The sequence below is a fragment of the Chinchilla lanigera genome, unplaced genomic scaffold (genome assembly GCF_000276665.1).
Source record: "Chinchilla lanigera isolate Chin_1 unplaced genomic scaffold, ChiLan1.0 scaffold00043, whole genome shotgun sequence".
NCBI lineage: Eukaryota > Metazoa > Chordata > Mammalia > Rodentia > Chinchillidae > Chinchilla > Chinchilla lanigera.
In genome coordinates this window covers 17,137,982-17,157,779 of record NW_004955444.1, presented here as the reverse complement: position 1 = coordinate 17,157,779, position 19,798 = coordinate 17,137,982, and the positions used below count along the sequence as shown (strand labels likewise).

The 19,798-nt window shown below is 38.0% G+C and overlaps 1 protein-coding gene across 2 annotated transcripts in view; it reads right to left on the bottom strand.

Annotated features, from left to right (window-relative positions):
- Positions 1 to 19,798, bottom strand: part of Asph (aspartate beta-hydroxylase) — a gene marked incomplete in the record, with an annotated part of 204,907 nt that overhangs the window by 163,187 nt on the left and 21,922 nt on the right. For both annotated transcript variants that reach the window (XM_013518174.1, XM_013518175.1), the window contains 2 exon segments: positions 2,872 to 2,946; positions 6,000 to 6,092. In XM_013518174.1, the coding sequence (XP_013373628.1) occupies positions 2,872 to 2,946; positions 6,000 to 6,092 (168 nt within the window).

Here is a 19,798-nt window from a genome sequence, read left to right as displayed (position 1 = left end):
TCTTTACTGTGGCATACATAGTGAGGCTCTCAAGTGTACTGAATCATGCAGGCCTGCCTATTTTTTCTTTCTTTCTTTCTTTCTTTCTTTCTTTCTTTCTTTCTTTCTTTCTTTCTTTCTTTCTTTCTTTTTCATTCATTCATTCATTCATTCATTCATTCATTCATTCATGGTCTTTTTGAGACAGGTCTCGCTATGCAATTCAGGCTCCCTTCAGCTCACTTTGGAGCCCAGGCTGGCCTTGAACTCGCGATGACCCTCCTACCCCAGTGCTGGGGTTACAGATGTGCGCCACCACAGCGGGTGTGCAGGCCTATTTATGAAAACATTATTTAAAGCAGTTTCCCCTTCACCTATGGTTTTGCTTTCTGAAGTTTTAGCTACCCATGGTCAACCACAGCATGAAAATAGCATGTGGAAAACTCCAGATATAAACAATTCATAAATTTTATATTGTGCACTGTTCTAGTATGACGAAATATGAAGTCATTCTGCCCTCATCTCACTGGGCCAGGAATTGCCACTTTGTCTATCACATCCATATTATATTAGTGATCAGCTCATTAGTCACTTAGCGTGTGTCTAGGTTATCAGGTCAGATACGGTATCCATCTGCTTGCATTCAAGTACCATTTTATTCAATAATGACCCAACGCACAAGGGTAGTGACGCTGGCAATTCAGACATGCCACTCATGACCAGCTGTAATGTGCTTCCTTCAGGAAAAAAGTGAAAGTGTGGGACTTAAGAAAATCCATATACTGAAGTAGCCAAGATGTAGAGTAAGAACAAACCTTTAAACTGAAAAGAGAAAAGAAATTTTTGCTAGTCTTCCTGTTGCACCTCAAAATGCAAGAGAGAGAAATCAAGACAAACTCCTGAGTTTTGCTTATACAAGGCAAGGGTGGAAAAGCCATGAACTGCAACACGAAGGCTAGAGGAAGAGCAATTTGGGCTGGGGGAAGGGAGGAGCAGGACATCTGTGAGGCAGGGAGGAGACAGGGGCTCTCCACTGTGCAGCTTCAGTCTAGACACCCACCCAGCCATGAAACGGAGATATCCAGTACACAGCGGGGTATCGACGGGCTTTAGATGAATCATCAAGGCTGCATCAATCACAGCAGGTGAGTCATGTCAAAAGTCAGGGACCACTGATGTGATTGTCTAAGGAGAAAAGCTCTATAAAAAAGAGCAGGCCCAAGAAGATTCTTTCCTCTTCTGGTGGGCCACCCCACCACACTTAAATGCCTGCTGTGTCTTCCCGCCTGCTGTGCCTTCCCTCCACGGCTGAGCCTGAAGAACCACCTGGACCCACTCGGATCACCACACACCTCCTCCATCCGCTCCCTGCTGCACACTGGCCCCTCTCATCCTACAAGAATCCTGAACACTCCTGGAGTCAAGTATAAATATTTCAGTATTATTTTTCCTTCAGCTCCCTCCACTTATGTATCCCATGTACTGGCCCTTCTGAATGGCTTCCATACTTTTTTCTTCTTTGGTACTACTGGGAATCGAATGCAGGGCCTTCACACTGAGCTATGTCCCTAGACCTTTATTTATTTTTTTTTAATTATGAGACAGGGTCTCATTAAATTGTCCAGGTAGGACCCAAACTTGCGACTCTCCTCCCTCAGTGCTGGCTCTCATGCATGCTCTGCCCTCCGCTGACTACGCTTGCCAGCAGAAGCTCTGTGTCATCTTTCAGTGTCTAAACAAAGATGTCATTTCCTCCAAGATGCCTCTTAAGGACCTCAAATCTGGATAAGCCCCACAGAGCATTTTACTACTTTACCACAATAGTTCTTATCTCATTATATTAAAATTATTTATTTAGATTCAACCTTCCTTGTGCTAGGTCAAATATTTTTAAAAAAACAGAACTATTGCAAGGGGAAGTCTGCACTTTCTCATACAGACAAATTTACATCTACGCAAAGTGGTTTTCTAGCCGCTAAGAAGCTGGTAATTAGGGGACCTAGATTCCTACACCACCAGGAGCCATCAGCAACATCCATTTCAAATGCTAGGGAACTTCATAACACAAGTTATGTTTCCCCTTTACAACTACCCTTGGATCATACCAAACCGTTAGGAGTGTCAGGATACCATAGTATCATGTGCCTTTAGAATTCCTTTCTCTTTCTGAGTTACATTTTAGAGCCATGCCCTCTGCTTTTGTCAAGGGATGCTTCAAGAAAGAGATTTAGACACTTTTAAAATACTTTCTGGAAAATCATTTAATATTCTTTCTGCAGAACTCAACGAGAGATTTTTTTAGATCTAAGTGAGTGCTGGGAGAATATTTTTTATGTTCTCTAAGGAGACAGTGTCCTTTTGACTGCTCCGGGAATATGACCAGTGTAACTAAAGTCCTCCCTTTTTACCTTGACAACCAGCCAAGCATGAAGTAAAATTCAAGGCTTGACAGTAGCTACTGGATAACCTATCATAACTTGTTCACATTCCATGCTCCTCTGCTCTGTTTTGCCCATCTATTTCTGATGAATCACTGCTTTTGATTTGTCTATATTCATGTAGTCTTATTTTCTGAGACAGGATGTTGGTATATAGCCCTAGCGGGATTTGAACTTGCAATCCTCCAGCCTCAGCTGCTTAAGTGCTGGGACTGCAGCCATGTAACACCATGACTGGCTTCTCAGCGTTTATTATAGGTACACTCATAAGGGCCCTCGTAGTGAGGTTGGGCACACTAAAGAACATCTGCTACTTCAAAAGTAATATTCTTTAGTAACTAGTTTTTTAAAACCCCAAATACACGACTAACATTTAAATTTTAAAATAATGCCAAAGTAACTTGAAGTAAACATTATTTTAGTAACTCATGACATAATAGATTTTAATTCATACCATGTTCTGCGTGTACCATTTCATGAAGAACGGACTGAATCTGCTCCTTTACTTCATCTTCAATATCCTGGGGTTCTAAAATAATTATAAAACATTACTAAGTAGAAAATACTCAAACATTAATGGGGATCTCTAGCATTCAAATACAGCACTTGTGAATATACATAAAAATGAGTGTATTTGGCTAAGCAACTGTGTATCTCTTTCTTATCAGTTTACCAGTTTTTCCCTATATTGATAAACATGTTAGACATTTTCAATCGGTTTTATTTGGTTACTAAATATAAATGTTAAGACTTCCATCAGGATTTTTGGAAATAAAATAATTCGGGTATAGATTTTTCTTTAAAAAAAAAAAACTCATTAAGCCAGGCATAGTGGCGCATACCTGTAATCTCCGCCCTCAAGAGGCTGAGGCAGGAGATCGTTGCAAGTTCGAGACCAGCCTGGGCTAAAGAGCTCAAGGACAACCTGAACTGTGTAGTGAGGCCTTATCTCAAAAAGGCAAAGAAAAAAAAACTCATTAAGAGCAAAATGGCTTCAACTTCTAGTTAATAAAATTCATACCAATGATAGAATGGAGAACAAAACTTTTACAAAGGGAAGTCCTTGGAAATAAAGACAAAAATATGAAATGTAAAATCAGTACAGATTGGAGAATATGGCACCCTGTGTTTCCTAACAGGCAGGAATAAGGGCACCCTTGCCAGGGTGAGGACCTAGACAGTAAGTGCTGGTGGACCACTCCAGAAGTCTGCAAGGGAATAGGCAGCCTTATGTTATAACTGATGGTCCTTTCAGCTTTGGAGAACCACATCTGACACTCAGACCCATAAACTCAAATAAATGTGAGCAACAAAAACGAAGATGATTGAAGACAGGCTCACAACACTGTACTACTTGTTGGAAAATCAGGTTTACTGCAGCATCACACAACAAAGAAGGTACAATTACACTGGCACTGCTACCAACTTTCTAACAAATACATTTGTTCAGTGAATTGAAAGCACAGCTAAACTTGGTCTCAGTATCATAAATGCTGTTGCATGAAATAACGTCAGTGACAATAGTTACGTCAAAGAGCTAATCTTCAATGACAAAAACCAAAATAAGTAATCTGAACTTCAGAAGTGAAAAAGTTTAAATACAGTATTCCTATGCTAATCATTTAACAAAACCATCTCTAAAGCATAAAAGGTATTTTTATAGATGTTTGTATTTCACAAATTATCTTTACGTATATTCTAATTCAATTACTGGAATGGCTGGCCTCCATTCTTCCTTGCCGCCTCCCACAACGTCTATGATGGCTTCCTCAGTGGATTCCCAGTCTCACAGCTGCTGGGAGCACCAGCCAGACAGGACATGGTGAACTGCTAGAAACAGAGGGTGGTGCCCTCTGCTTCTCTGCTTAACCCTTCACCCTGTGCCCCGAAGTGAAAATGTACACTCCACGGGAAATAAGTTAAGTGCTCTACAACTGGGCCTCACACACATTTCCAGAATCTTCAGCTACCAGAACTGGCTTTGATTTTGGTGAATATACCATAGTATTTAACGTTTCCATGGTTTTGTCAATGTTCTTCCTCTCATTTAGAAGAGAGGATGTGTTGAGACAGAAACCAGATTAGACTGAGTTAAAGAAGGATAAATAAGGAAAACAGTTACTGTACAGTCTGCTTTCAAAAGCCTGGCAATGCGTGATGAGAGGGCTTGGATGGCAGAGAGGGGTCAAGAAGGGATGAAGAGCTTCATTATATTTTATGAAAGTTGTATAACTATGTTTACAGAATAAGTGGATGGAGTCAGTGAAGAGAAATTAAGGACAGAATAAAAGAATGCTTTAGAAGCAACACCGGGGGCTGGGGATTTAGCTCAGCGGCAAAAGCGCCTGCCTGGCAAGCACAAGGTCGTGAGTTCGGTTCCCGGTACCGGAGAAAAACCAAAACCAAAAAAAAAAAAAAAAGAAGCAACACCAAAAGAAATATTGCAAAGAAGCTGAAAAGGATATGAGCTAATAATAAACAGGTTATAGAGCTAGATTATCAATAATTTGCAACAGTGATACTAACAAAAAATGAAAATAGAAAGCAAGTAACATTTTTACTGGCTTTCCAAACAAGATTTACTAAAATTATAAATTCAATTAGTATAAAGTAAAATGTGAGTCATTAAATCCAAATACACATTTAGTTATAAAACTTGCATTTAAAAAAAAAAAAAATCCTTCTTCCAGAGCCATGGTATAACCAGGGCAATTTCACAGGAAAGAGAGGAAAAAATTCTCCAAGGGTTAATATTAAAAAATTATAAACCTTAGGGGAACATATTAATCTTAAAAGGAAATACAGAAAGGACAATCTCATAGTATTCATCAGTAGTCTTTGGATCCAGGACTTAAATTGCCAGTGAATATGTCATACTTAACACTTCCAATAGGTGGCATAATGAGACCAAGTTTTTCAGAACATGTAAAGGAAAAACTGCATACACAGACGCTTATATACTATTTTAAAATAAATGAGTAAAAAAGACAGTGAAGGATTAAAATCCAATTTACTAATTTACTAAAATATTTTAAAATTCCCCAATCAATGAGGTCATAGATCCTAGGGTGACCTCAGAAATAATGTGAATTGATCTATAAATCCATCTAAATACACAACAGCTTTCAAAGAGCATCACAAGGAGATCTGGAAAGCCTTTTGGTGCCAGTAAGAGACTCTCATGTAAGACTGAGGATCCATTATTTTACTTTATTAAACCCTGCGGCCAATGACGCCAACATCAGTATGTAATACGTGTGCCCTTTCACTTTCGACATAATCTGAGACAGCAGTACTGGGAATGGAATGAAGAACAAAAGCATCTGGAGCCTGCTGCTCCTGACTTGTGCGTAAGTCTTGGCAAGAGAATGTCTGTGCCTTAGATTCTTCACCTCCAAGATTATCTTATGTGAACTTTTACTAGGAAAAAATGTAAGTTTATTTTTAAATTTGAGAAAGAAAACACCATTCACTTCTCTGTAACAATGTGCAACATACCGTAGGTAAAACAAGATTCTGTACACTGCATAGGAAGACACCTGTGAGGCAAGATACGGCCTGCCGGGACCATGGACAGCTTACCTGTCCCCAGGGGAGCCTGGTCCTCCGGCTCAGTGTGTGGCTCAGCCTCCTCCGCTGGGAACTTCGGCTCGGAAGCAGCTCTTTCTTTAAGGCCTGCGTTTTTATTCACAAAGTTAACTTAAGCTTTTAGTCTTTCTGACATATTAGACCAGGAAAAACAACGTCCTCCAATATTGAATTAGTGTGTGTAACTCAGTTTCTAACATCACTTACTGAAAGACTGAAGTGGGAAATAATGTGCTCTGTAACTCTAAGTGAGCCTTTGATATTTCTATTTTGCATTGAAAATAGTAAAGAAAAAGTCTCTATTCACTCAAGAATCTTTAAAATATACGGTCACGTCTAAACTTGCCAAAGTTCAGAGTGAGCTCAAACTTTGGTGTTCATGTGACTACTTAAATCTTGAGCTCAGAATTCAGAAACTATGATGCATCTGCACATTTGATTAGGTGTGTGCACTCATTATTTTGACTTCTGTAGTTACACAGAAATCACTCATCCCGGCCTCAGTTACACTGACGAGTACTGTAAATACATTACCCTATATGAGGTAAAAGATATGAGAAAAAGTCCTTTTTAAAAAAGAAATCCTAAGGAAAAAGCGTAAGAGCACATTAATATGAAAAGTGATTTTAGAGTTAATACCAATCTAAAATCTATTATACTAGTTTAGTTCTTTCATACTTTACACGTAAAACATTAAAGTGTATCAAATAATTATAACTATTCAGAAAACTAAACTAGAATCGAGCCTCATTCTGTTGAGTACATCTTGGACTTTTTCTAGCCACTGTGAATCTCACACCAGTGTCATCTCCCAGGAATCACCTACACATGGCTGTGCTCTGCAGTTAAAAGGGTGCAGACCAGGTGTTGAGAGGCGGTTTCTAACCTTAAAAACCAGTGTACAGCTGGGGGTCAAGCCCAGCGCCTTTATACTGAGCTATATCCCAAGTCCTTTTTAAATTTTGAGACAGGCTCTCACTAAACTGCTCAGGCTAGGCTCAAACGTGCAATCTTCTTGCCTCAGCCTTTCATGTACATATGAGATTAGTCTGGAAATTTCTCATTTCAGTGTCTTGTGCTCTTCTTTTTATGTTCCCTACTGCTCCCTTTTCTACACCTCATTTTCCCCCAATGTCAAGAAAAACAAAACAATATGCCAAATTCCCATTCCCAAACCTTAGAGACTCAGAAAGAAGGGTAGACAGGACCTACTAGCCACATCACTTACACTTCCTCTGCTTACCTGTTTCCAACACTAAATCCACACAACCACTACTAACACAAACAGCAACACACACAGCTATCTTCTATGTACGAGTAAATCTCACTATAAAGCAGATTACAAAAGGATCATACACAAATATCCACAGGTTCTAACTGTGGTTCATTTCATGGAAGGGTAGGGATGAAGCTCTCCTAAATTTAAAAACAGGACTGAAATGCTCTGTCCTTTCCCATTTAAATAACCCATTTTTACATCTCTCAACTGTGGGTACGACAGGATTCCAACTATTCACTGCCAAATTTTGCTGAATAAAAGGGAAAAGAGGTTGAAAACTTTTAGAATCATGTTTTATCTTTGCACTCTGAGCTCTTCGGCTAACATGTGCCATATAACAGTTGCCCCAAAACACATGCAGATTGAAAGGAACCCAGCTGCAGCACTTCCCTAAACTGGTGGCAGAGGTCCCTGCAGGCCCAGGACCCTCGGCTGCACTGCACCGGCTCGAGGTCTGGAGGTGGGAAAGGAATTCACATCAAGTTCTCTACTACCATCTTCTTGAGAAGCACATCTCTGCTCCAGCTGCCATCGGGTCAGTATTGCTTTGCACAGTGCAAGCTCATGTCTGCTGTCCTGGAATAATTGTTTCACTTTAAAGAATTTTTCAGTCTAAATGAAAACTTACAGTGTCCTCTTTCCCTAACTGCACATGCAGCACGCTTTTAAAATGTTCACCATGAGTAAAATAGTATTTTCTCATCAAACAGTAAAAATTAGTCGAAAATTCCTTCCTTAGGGTTTTTTTTTCCCCCCTGGTACCAGGAATCAAACTCACGACCTTGCGCTTGCCAGGCAGGCGCTGTGCCTCTGAGCTAAATCCCCAGCCCCTTCCTTAGGTTTCATTTGGGAAAAGAATTATAATACTAAAGTGTTTGAGGATACTTGTATATCCACATTCAGACACACAATCCCTTTAAGGGCCAGCTTTCTTTAACTCAACTGGAAGCAATTTGTCTTCAAAACCAAAATAGTACAACATATGAAAAACAGAAGTAAAGCACGTAACAGCAGAAAATATCACGAAGTTTTCTTTTAGATCCAAAGTGGTAGTTGAACTGTAAATTTATTAATACCTGGTCACAGTCCCTTCCAGAGATAAAATCAGCAATAATAATAAATAATGAGAATAATAAGAATAATAAACAATACTGTAAACTTCAGATAAGCTGAAAATCATGTATCTTCTCTAGATCCCTATAAACTTTTAAAACTTGACATCTTCTAGACTGCAACTGCTTTAATAACTACATGGAACAATTCGCTCTACAAACTTTTATGCTGTTTCCCGTAACTTTCTGCCACCAAAACTCCTTCTGATTTATAAGATTTGAGGCATAAAGCAAACAATTAAGTGAAAAACATAAATAATACCTCTGGTTCTGCTTCATTCTTAGATTTGAGGAAATCTTTCTGAGACACATCCAGTAATCTTTCAGTTTTAATAGAACCATGACCATTTCCATTATAGATCAACTCCAACTTATAATCAAACAAAAGGTTTTCAAACTGGGTTTATTAGGAAGTACAAAGGACAAGCACATAGCACTGGAATAAATATTCAAGATTACATCATAAAGTGTGATACGTCCATTTTCATGTTGCTGGGGCTGTATGTACAACGTAACACCAACCTGCAATGGCAAGGTTTATTATCTAAGTTAACGTGGAGAGCAGAGGCAGGCTAGCTGGTGGTCAGCACTGGCTTCATCCTCAGGCCCGCAATCAGGTTCCTTCAGACAAAGACGATGTCGTGTACAGGACACCTCTCTCTCTGCTTCATTCTCAGATTTCAGGAAATCTTCCTGAGACACTGCCAGTAGTCTTTCAGTTTCAAAAGGACCATGACCATTTCCATTCCTGAGCCAGCACAAGGTACAGAATGATCACAGATGCCTTATCATCCTTATCTACAGATGAATGTTGTAAGGCCACTGTAATCCCCATAATGTGATTTGGAAAATGAATCAATCCCCTTCAACCATGCTGTGCTTTTATTTTTGTAGACACATTCATTAGAAATTTTTTCTTTTTTTTTTTTTTCTGGTACCGGGGCATTAGAAAAATTTTAAATGTTACATTTAACAACTATGGAATTGTCACCCCAATTTAAATTAAAAATGGAAGAAATTATAGAAAAGTCAATGACGTCAGCACTTGAAACTCACCCTTCATAGCAATGTTGGTCATCCAACGATACTACCCTGGTCCAGTATGAACTTACTTTACTCACCACTGCCCAACGCAGCTGAGCAGAAGGAGAAGGAACAGATGTACTTCTCCTATGATACGCAGTAGTTACAAACCTAATCACCTGCACACTGTCTCCATTCATTCAAAACTATACATTTAGCACCTCTTAATGAAGGGCAGCGCTTTACATTAGTGAACACACAAAACACCCGCCGTGTAGGGAAGAGAGCAAGTAAAAACATTAAGGGTCTATGAGCTGAGGACTGACAGTGTGAGGAAGACCTGTCGGTGAGGGCCAGGCACAAGGGAAAGGGAAAGGAGCTATTTACAATATAATGGGCGAGGAAGGACTCACCAACTACCTGTCAGTGGACTTCGGCAGGAAGTCAGGGATGGGACCAAGAGTTACAAAGGAAATTATCAGGCAAAGGAGTGAGGACAAACGCTTTGGCTGGGTACCAGCTTGGCTGGAGAAGCAGGTGGTGGAGAGAAGTCAGTCGGCGCGAGCACCAGAAAGGTCCTGGCACATTGGGTCACTCTAAGCGGACATGAAAAAGTACGGATGCAAATAGATTTTCTAAGTATTTTCACCCATGATTGGCTGGGCCTGTGAATGTGGAATCTGTGGATGTGGAAACTGCAGACACAGAGTTGACTGTACATGTAAACTCCTCTCCATAAAATCTAGGAGGAAACTATAAATAGTATTTTGTCTTGAAAGATTTCATACACATACCCCAAAGTTAAGACATTTTTAAGTCTATTAATCTCTAGTGTACCAATGTAATGATATACTGATTCATGAAACCTTTTGTCTTAACTCACCCAGATTCCTCCAGCTATTGTTACTTTTGCAGGGCAAGTGTTCAGAACAATGTCTGCTTCCCAGGCAAGTGACCTAATAGTGTATGAATCAACACATCCCCCCAAATGGTAACAGGTATTGTGTACCTTGAGAAGTATTTTAGTATATGTGCTGCTAAACAAGCACATAACCTCAAAAATATAGGGAACTTACTATATGAGAAAGGCACACATACTAACTACCCATGCTAATCTTTGTTTTTGTTCCCAGCTTCTAAAATTAAAGGGTATACGTCCTACTAAGTACACTAACAGAAGCCTCAAAATCAAACAAAGATGCTTGAGACTACCTGGAACTTTAAAAAAATTCCCCATTATATAAAATAAGGAGCATCTTATTCAAAGTATCTCTGTATCACCAAAGATGTACAGAAAAGATTTCTAAAAAATGACAAAATCATAGAAAAAACATAAATCACAGAAGAATTAAATACTCCCAAAAAGCTTCCTAAAACCCTGGTTTCTGAAATAACAAAGGGACTCAAAAAGACTGTAAGAATACCCTCACTTTAGCATGATGCAATACACATTTAAAAGTATGTGTGGAAGGGCACTTCAGGCAGGCCAGGTCCTAGTGAACCCCATATGGAGCAAGTTACCAACATAACTCTGCCTTCCACAAACACAGAAAGATAAAATAATGACCCTTTAAAAGGTTTTAAAAGTTGAGATCATTTAAATCCAGTAAAAACACATTTTTGAACGAATTTTTTTTACCTTTCTTTTAAAGAAAAAGTTGAGCCAGAGATGGTGGCACATGCCTGTAATCCCAGCATTTAGGAGGTTGAGGCACGACTGCCTTGAGTTGGAGGCCAGCTTGGGCTACAGTGAGACCCGGTCTCAAAACAAAAACCCAAAAGAAGGAACATTCTTCTTTTCACACACAGAAACATGAGCACAATTATAAGCAACATCCATGGAAGTTAAAACTTACTGCAATTAAAGAACCATCTGAGCTTTTATTTCTTAAAACTGAAAGTCTTTAGTCTTCAACAGTATTCTTTAATAGACCTAAAATATTTTAGATGACCTGTCTTGTATTTTCACCATTTCACAGACCAATGCTGAAAGCCTATTCAGTTTCTAGGATAGGTAGCAGAGGTACTTCCCAGTCTGGCAGCAGTCCAAGGATGAAGCAGGGCGATGATCCTGGTAACTGAGACGCGTGCGAGTCCCGCCCCCTGTGTTATGCAGAGGTGACAGCTGGGCTGGATCTCCAGGAGAGGCAGCAGCTGGACCTGACACATACAGGAGCTCATTCTAGGCAGACAGTGGCAACAGCGCCACTTCTGTTATTTTCTCCCTCAGCCCCTTGTTTAATTTGCAGCATTTCAACATAAGGACCACAGACACGTCATCGTCTGAATCCCCAGCGCTTCCCCTGCCCCGGTACACTGCAGATACTGAGTAGCTGCTGAATGAATCAATTAGCAGAAATATAAACAGAGTCCGTAGTTTTATACAATTACCAAACATAATGCAAAAATTTTACAATTGTCTTCCTCTAATCTCTTACAAGAAAAATAATGTTCAAGTCAAAGAAGGTGTAAACAGTAGATTTACAATGTATACACATATGATTCAATATGGAGCAATAAATATATACATAAAGTGAAATCAAATGAGGTATGAAAATATGACTTTTGTTCTATATGGTTACCAAGCTGAAACTTTGCAGAAATTGATTTCTATGAAAAATTACAGCCAAGCGAGTAATAAAAATCTAGCTTATACAGTAATATCCTGGGCAAATTACCAATATATGATGGAATTACTGACGATTTTTCAGATTAACCCAAATAATATTTGCATGAAAGTAATCTTTACTATTCCGCTATATAATCGCCTTTAGTTTCCTCAGAATAAAAAAAACCTCTTTACAAACAGTAGGAAATGGAAAGTTTAGCAAAATCAACCTAATCTATGTAATAAGTGAATGGTTGTTATTTATCATTGTCAATATTCTGACATTTTTTCAGTTGTCTAAAATTATTGCTGACGAAGGACTAGGATGGGGTCTCTATTTTCCACAGCTTCTTATTCTGAATACCCACATGGACACATCGCTCTCAACTTTGTATTTAGGCAGGGGCAAAAGCAGGCCTGGGATAGAAGAGGAAAACAAACTACAATCTGCACTTTCTGTGCAAATGAAGAGCCGTTGAAACATGGTAACACTGAGACTTACAGAACTGGGAGTCAAGGAATAAATAGTTTTTTGTAGACTGAAATAAAATACCTCTAGCAACTATAAAGATGCTTCTATGGAAAACATTAGGCTAGTTAAAGTCTCAACTGTACCAAATACTGTACTTAGGACTGCAATTTACTTCTAGCTTTTACTTTTCATATCCTGTTTTTACATTGTCACAGTATCACTTAAAGAACAAAGCATTCTTATGCCTTTTCACATGTAATATTTATGATTGCTTTTACTTTTCTCAATGAACACAGTAGAACAGATCCGAATCCAGTAAATACTTTAAACAAACACATATTTGTTACAAAGAAAAAAGGACTTGGGTATAAGGCTTTAGGCTTCGATTGTGTTATCAAAAGTAGGAATAGGAATCATTGCTCCAGTGCTTCCAAACCGTTAACCTCTGAGATATCATGGTTCACTTATCGTCCTTATTCTAAAAAACAAGAAGGGTTCCTGAGTGGCCAATGATATGCCAGGTGCTTACACATATGCAGCACCAGCAGGCTTCACAGCCACCTTGCAGGACAGTGTTATCTTCAGCTTACAGACAAGGAAAACAACCGCTTCCAAAAGTATTTTACAGTGAGGTAAACCAAGTAATCAATTTTGAGAACTACTGCCAATAAAAATTAGCATAAGGAGTACTTAAGGACAAAGAAGAGAGCAACCAAAGTTAGAAGACATAACCCAAGCACTGGACCCATTTCATGGGAAATAACTACTGAACAATTAACTTATTCAAAATTTTAAAGTCTACTTGTTTACTTTTTTAAATGGAAATATCTTTTTGAAAGCTCCAGCTGCTTGCAGTTTTAATCACTTTATTTTTTAATTAAGTGAATTACAACATTTTAGATATAATGATCACACTCATAGGGAATTTGTACCTGTACATGATGTACCTTCTTTTTTTTCCCATTCCCTTCCCCTCCCTTTGACCCTTCCTCCCCTCATTTACACAAATTTTGTTTCCATTTTCTCCTTCTCATTTCAGCCCTTTCTTCTTTTCCACCCACTCCTTCCATTTGCATATTTTTTTCCTATCTCACAATATCTCTTACATATTTTGGTTCTTATTTACTTTCAGTTTCTTACATCAGAGAAACAATGTCATATTTACTCATGTGTGTCCAATTTATTTCACTTAATGTGTATGGTCTCAAGGTGTATCTATTTACCTAGAAATGCCTCAAGCTTATCCTTCTTTATGGCTGGGTAGTACTTCATTGTATTAAAAATATCTTTACTCATTCATCTGTTGATGAATGAGTTTGGGCTGTTCCTAAGACTTAGCTATTACAAACTGTGCTGCTATAAATATGAGTGTGCATCTTCACTGTGGCACGATGCTTTTAGTTCTTTTACGAAGATACAAAGAAGGGGAATAGCTAGGTCAAATGAAACCTCTTTGAGGAATCTCCACTCTGATTTCCACAGTGGTTATATCAGCCACCTTATCTTCACTAAAGGAGCCAAACAACTTCACTGGAAGAAAGATAGCCACTTTAATAAAAGGTGCTAGAAAAAAATGGCTTTCCACATGCCAAAGACTAAAACTAGAACCATGTCTCTCACCATGTACTAAACTAGTGTCAAAATGGATCAAAGATCTAAACATTGAAACAGAAACACTAAATCTACTGGACGAGAGAATAAACAGAACTCTTGAAGACATGGGTATAGACAGACTTTACGAACAAAACCCTGACGGCATGGGAAATACTACAAAGAATTAACAACTGGGATTTCATTTTGTTAAAAAGCTTTTGCACAGCAAAAAGAAATCAACAGAGTCAAGAGACAACCCAGGGAGGGTTTGTTTTTTGCCAGGTGTCCCTCAGGCAAAGGACTAATATCTAGAATATATCAAGAACTTCAAAAAAAACAAACAAACCAAAGCAGACCCCCTCAAATTTAAAGACCAATCCAGAATGGGCTAATGAAATGAATACACACTTTTCAGACGAAGAAGTACAAACACAAACAAAAATAAGAAAAACTATTCAACATGACTGGTCACTTGAGAGATTCAAATTAAAACAACTCTGAGATTCTATCGCACCCCAGAAAGAATGTCCATCATCAAGAAATCAACCAATAACAAATGCTGGCAGGGCTGTGGGGAGAAGGGAACCCTTCTTCACTATTGGTGGGAGTAAATGGAAATATCTTTAGGAAATTATTATCCAAGTAATTATGATAACTGCTGAAAAAATTTTCACAGCCAAGCCGGTCAGAATAATGTAAAATACTCTCTTTGTCCCAAAACTTTTAACAATTATCTCAAACAGTCAAATAGTCCTCTTAGAGTAACCCAAGCAATCATGCTTACTGACTGATGTCCTCTGCTTTAACAGTCTCTCCCTCACTGGGAAATGGTGAGAGGACCACATAGACAAACGTGTATCACCCATGGAGTAAAACTAAAAATCTTGTGGGAAAAAATTTTTTTCAAAACATTGATCATACAGTTGATGTTAGGAATAATAAAAATTCACACACAAAACCATTGACCAAACACAGAAGTCAGCAAACAAGTGAACAAAAACATCCAATGATGATGCAAGTGCTTCCAAAGGAAGTAATTTAAATATTACATTAACATCTTCTGAAGACTTTTGGAATGACTGACTGGCCGGCTCTAGAGTACTGAGGTGACACTTATCATCTCTGGGATGACTATCTTACTCAAACATGATCTACACCACACAAAATTTGAGGAAAGTATGCCAACAGTATCATTTCAAAAAAATCTAACCAACCCCTCATACAGCAATTTAAAATAGAATTTTATTAAGAGATATGACAAAAACAATCTTGTATTTAATTTTCAATTTTCTGATGTTTGGTTCTCAGCTGCTTATACTTATAAAATTTTTATCCCTGTTTTTAGTTGACTTACTTTATTTGTTTTGTTTTGTTTTGTCTTTTTGAACACTATGCAGTTCAGGCTGGCCTTGAGCTCACTTTGTAGCCCAGGCTGGCCTGGAATTTGCAAGGATCCTCCTGCGTCAGCCTCTTGAGTGCTGGAATTACAGGCATGTGCCATCATGCCTGTCTAGTTGACTTATTTTAAAAGGATAAACTTTCTAGTTTTAATTATCTTAGATAATATGAAAAAGAAACTAAAAATACCCTAGTGAATAAAACTAAATGCAAAATGAAACACAATGCAATCATAATTTTAACCCTCAATCATGAGCTTGTTTTAGTATGTGTGCTGCCAAAGCAAGCACTTTCTTGTGTTTTAACTTAATCTTAAGTTTTTTGATTGAACTCTAACCACCAATGCAGTTGCATAAAGTGTGACTTCGACTGCAAAAACGTTCAGCTGAAGTCTTTATTTACTGAAGAAAAAAGGTGAGAGGAAAAACAGAAAGTAAATCAAGTCCCAAATATTTCTGAAATTTTTAAATGATACAATTATTTTTGTTACACCATTTACTGATGACATTATTTCTGTAGCCTTCTATCTTCATGTATGAGCCATTTCAATTCTTGAGCTGATCTTTAAAGAAAATATGAGAATAGAACTAAAGCACTCCAAGTACTTTATTAAATGGCAACAGAAAATAATTATGTGCTTATGCTGATTAAGTTAGTCTAAAACTTTTTCATTCATTTGCCTTGAAATTATAGAAGTTGTTACACTATTACTGCTAAATATCAAAAACTAAGGTAAAAATTACTAAAATGTCCTAAGTAAATTCAGTAATTCTGTCATACAAGGGAAAAAAATAACTACTTAAAACTCTATGCTGCTCTGCAAAGGAGAAAAAAGTCACTTGTAAAGACAGTATCACTTAAAATCTTGCACTTACATTTTAAAACTCATTTATTTCAGCAGCTAGATGTTATGTCAGGATATAGTTTGAAAATCGTTTAAGTTTTATGTAAGGTGAGTATCTATTTTGCTTCTGGCTCTGTCCAGTTCTCACTTTCAAAGCCTTCCTCTTGTCTCAGAAGCCCTCTTTTCCTGTGGGATACACTTCAAGCAGGAAAAATGGAATCCACTCAGACCCCACCCCAAAACTTTGAGCACAGAAATGAGACTGGGCAGATTAACTACAAGGAAGATCCCCAACTTCAAGAACAGTCACAGGTTGCCAACAGATTTAATTAAGCCAGTCCCAATTCTGCCACGGACTTTTCTCCCAGACCAACTCCAGAAAGCTAGACAGGGGGATCTGGGGCCTACCAGGAGCTCTCTGTCCATAAGGAATACAGTTCGACAGAAACCACTAGGATGCCGATTTGTCCAAAGAACTAGACAGAGCGCTAAGACTACAGAGCTGGCCTGGGGATCCATTCACCTGAAGCCAGGATCCTTTATTTGCCAAGCAAATGAGTCATAAAATTCCCTGCATGGTTTATTATGTTCTGATGATCAATATAAACAAAATACTGACTAATCAACATATGAAACTTCTTTGGGCCTTAGTGTTTACCGAAAAGCAGTAATAGGGGTGGATCAGATAAAGACATTGGATTATTTCTTAGGATTTCATCTTTGCTATAGAATTCTATTATGTAAATTTGAATTTTTCTAAACTAAATGTTAGATTTCTGACTATACTTAGCAAAAGCTGCTAGTATAGAAAAAGGTGTATGATACTTTTAGAAATACATTTAGTTTACTCATTTCTGATTTGAGATATCTTTATTTTGGCCAAAAATCTCTATTTTTCAGGTCTTCAAAGAAAAAGTAAAGGATTTTCTTTAAACAAAATATTTTTCAAAGTACTTTTGATTCTGTTATCAGGTTACTTTTCTCAACCAATAATCAAAATTAGAGACTTAAAACTTCATCCACGAAAGAGTTCACATCATTTATAGAATTTTACTACTTACTAAAATTTCATTTTATTGAATGTTTTCTGGGGAGCTACATTCTGATCTCAAATTTGCAATTCTTTAGAAATGATATGCAGTTATGACACAATCAAATATGAAAAAATATAAGCCATTCAACCAAAATAACCAAAGCACTGTGCCATAAAAGTATACCTTAAAGTGAAACAATACAGCCTTTTCATAACTATTCTGAGTCTTTGAAGGTATAATAAATACAGTGTTCTGAAATTGCTCCCCTAAATAAAATTCTAGCTTTTACTCATAAAGATACCTGGAGTGGACAAAGTGGTAGGCAGGCGTGGTATAAACACCGGGCATTTGTTGGACGACAGGTGAAGAATGTAGGTGGAAAGGGATGAGGGGGTGGCTTAGGAGGGGTGCACAAGGAATAAAGGTGACAGCAAAAGACTGGAGAAAAGAAAAACACAGGAGGAACCTGAGCAAGACATGGCCCCTGAAAGATGGGGGGGATACAGGTGGGGGCCTTGGAAAGGGAGGTGCCACACAAGCTAGGACAGGCGCCAGAGAAGAGCGGGGGTAGGGGCAGAATGAGGATGGTAGAAGCAGCAGAAAGAAAAACAGCAAAGCAGGAAAGAAAGGAGGGAAGAAAACAAAGGGCAGTCAGAGACAGAGGGCAACTTCCTACCCAGCCGAGTGCCAGCGCACTTGAAGTGTATGCCACCCTGAACAAAAGTACTACGGCCACTGTAATATTCTCATTTAATTTCAACGAAAGCATTTTATATAGCAATACATCCATTACAATTTATATGATACATACACATTTATCTGAATACTTGACCAATAAAAATGTAAGTTATTACATATTTTATACCATTTTTAAAGACATCTTTCTGAAGTTAGAAACATTGACAAAGTATAATTAAATTTTAAAGATCTTACTTACTGAGCACCAAGAAATATATTGAGTGGCTAATGTACATGCCTCCTTCAACCACAGCAATAACACTATATTTCCTAAGCCCCTTAGCAGCAAATCACAATGAAGAATAACACCACTTCCCAGGAACGGATGTCAGGCTCTAGCTCTCTTAGGGTTATTTCCTTTTTCCAAGTGTGCATGCCTGGCAGAACTTCTACTTTCTTTTCTGTCATTTTTGTCTTTCGTATCAGTTGATTTTTTCCTGTTTTCCTTGGATTTAGCATTTCTATCGAGGTCCACTTTCTCCTTCTCTCTGTCCTTCTTACCCCTAGAAGACTCCTTCCTGGAGATATCTGAATCAACAACTTTCTTATCCTTCCGGTCATTCTCTTTGTCTCTCTTTCCCTTTTTTCTCTCTTCGTTTTTATTCTCTTTCCTTGACAAAAGTTTCTCCTTTTCCTTCTTGAGCTCTTCTTTACTGGGTTCTTTAACTTTCATGTTTTCCAACCAAAGGAAAAAAAGGTTTATTGATGGCATCTCTTAACCTACTAAACAGCAACTTAGTGAGAAAGTACTGACTTTTTGTTTTCTCTCTCTTTCTGAGACAGGGTCTCACTATGCAGTTCAGGCTGGCCTTGAGCTCACTTTGTAGCCCAGGCTGGTCTCAAACTCACAACGATCCTCCTGCCTCAGCCTCCTAAGTGCTGGGAGGTGTGTGTGTGTCACCATGCCTGCCAGTACTGACTTTTTAGCTGTCTCCCCCAACACAAGAAATGTTCATTTAAAAAGCAAACTTCAGTTCACTAGTTTTTAAGTTAGCTAATAAGAGATGCAAACATCTATAAAGTATCAGTTATAAAAAATGCTAGAAACTTGGCTTCAAGTATGGTATGGTTTGTCTTAATACAGGGTTAACACGCAATGTTAAAGTGAGTCTACCCATAGGGGTAGCACTTCACATTTTGTAACTATAACTGTGTAAGTAAAGGAATGCCATCAGAGTAAAACAAGCTTTTTGTAATTTGTTTTTATACAAAGACAATTTAAAATATTTTAACTTAAAAAATTATGTTCTTATAATACTTGTACCTAGTCTTTAAGAAAAATATGAATAAAAGCTACATACCACTTAGTTGTCTTAGTTAAGTAAGCAGAAAATAATTTCCATGCATATGAAAATTTAAAACCACTATTTGCATTATTAAAATGACAATCAAAAGTTAATATTATAAAATGAGTGTTCCTTTAAGCACGTTTCCCTAGTATTTTATGAAGAGCCATACATGCCAATACACGTCTCCTGTGCTCACACAGGACAAGGAGTCAGTAAATGGAACACACATTTAATTCCAAACTTCACATCAGATACTGCTTTGCACTTGCTCTACGTACAGCTCAATAAATCAGTTAAGCAGAAGATTTAAATTTAACTTTTTTTACCTCTCATCAAGAAATCATGAGGGAAGATGTTTATTGCATAAGGTACCATTTAAGAAGTGACAAAAAATAAGCAATCT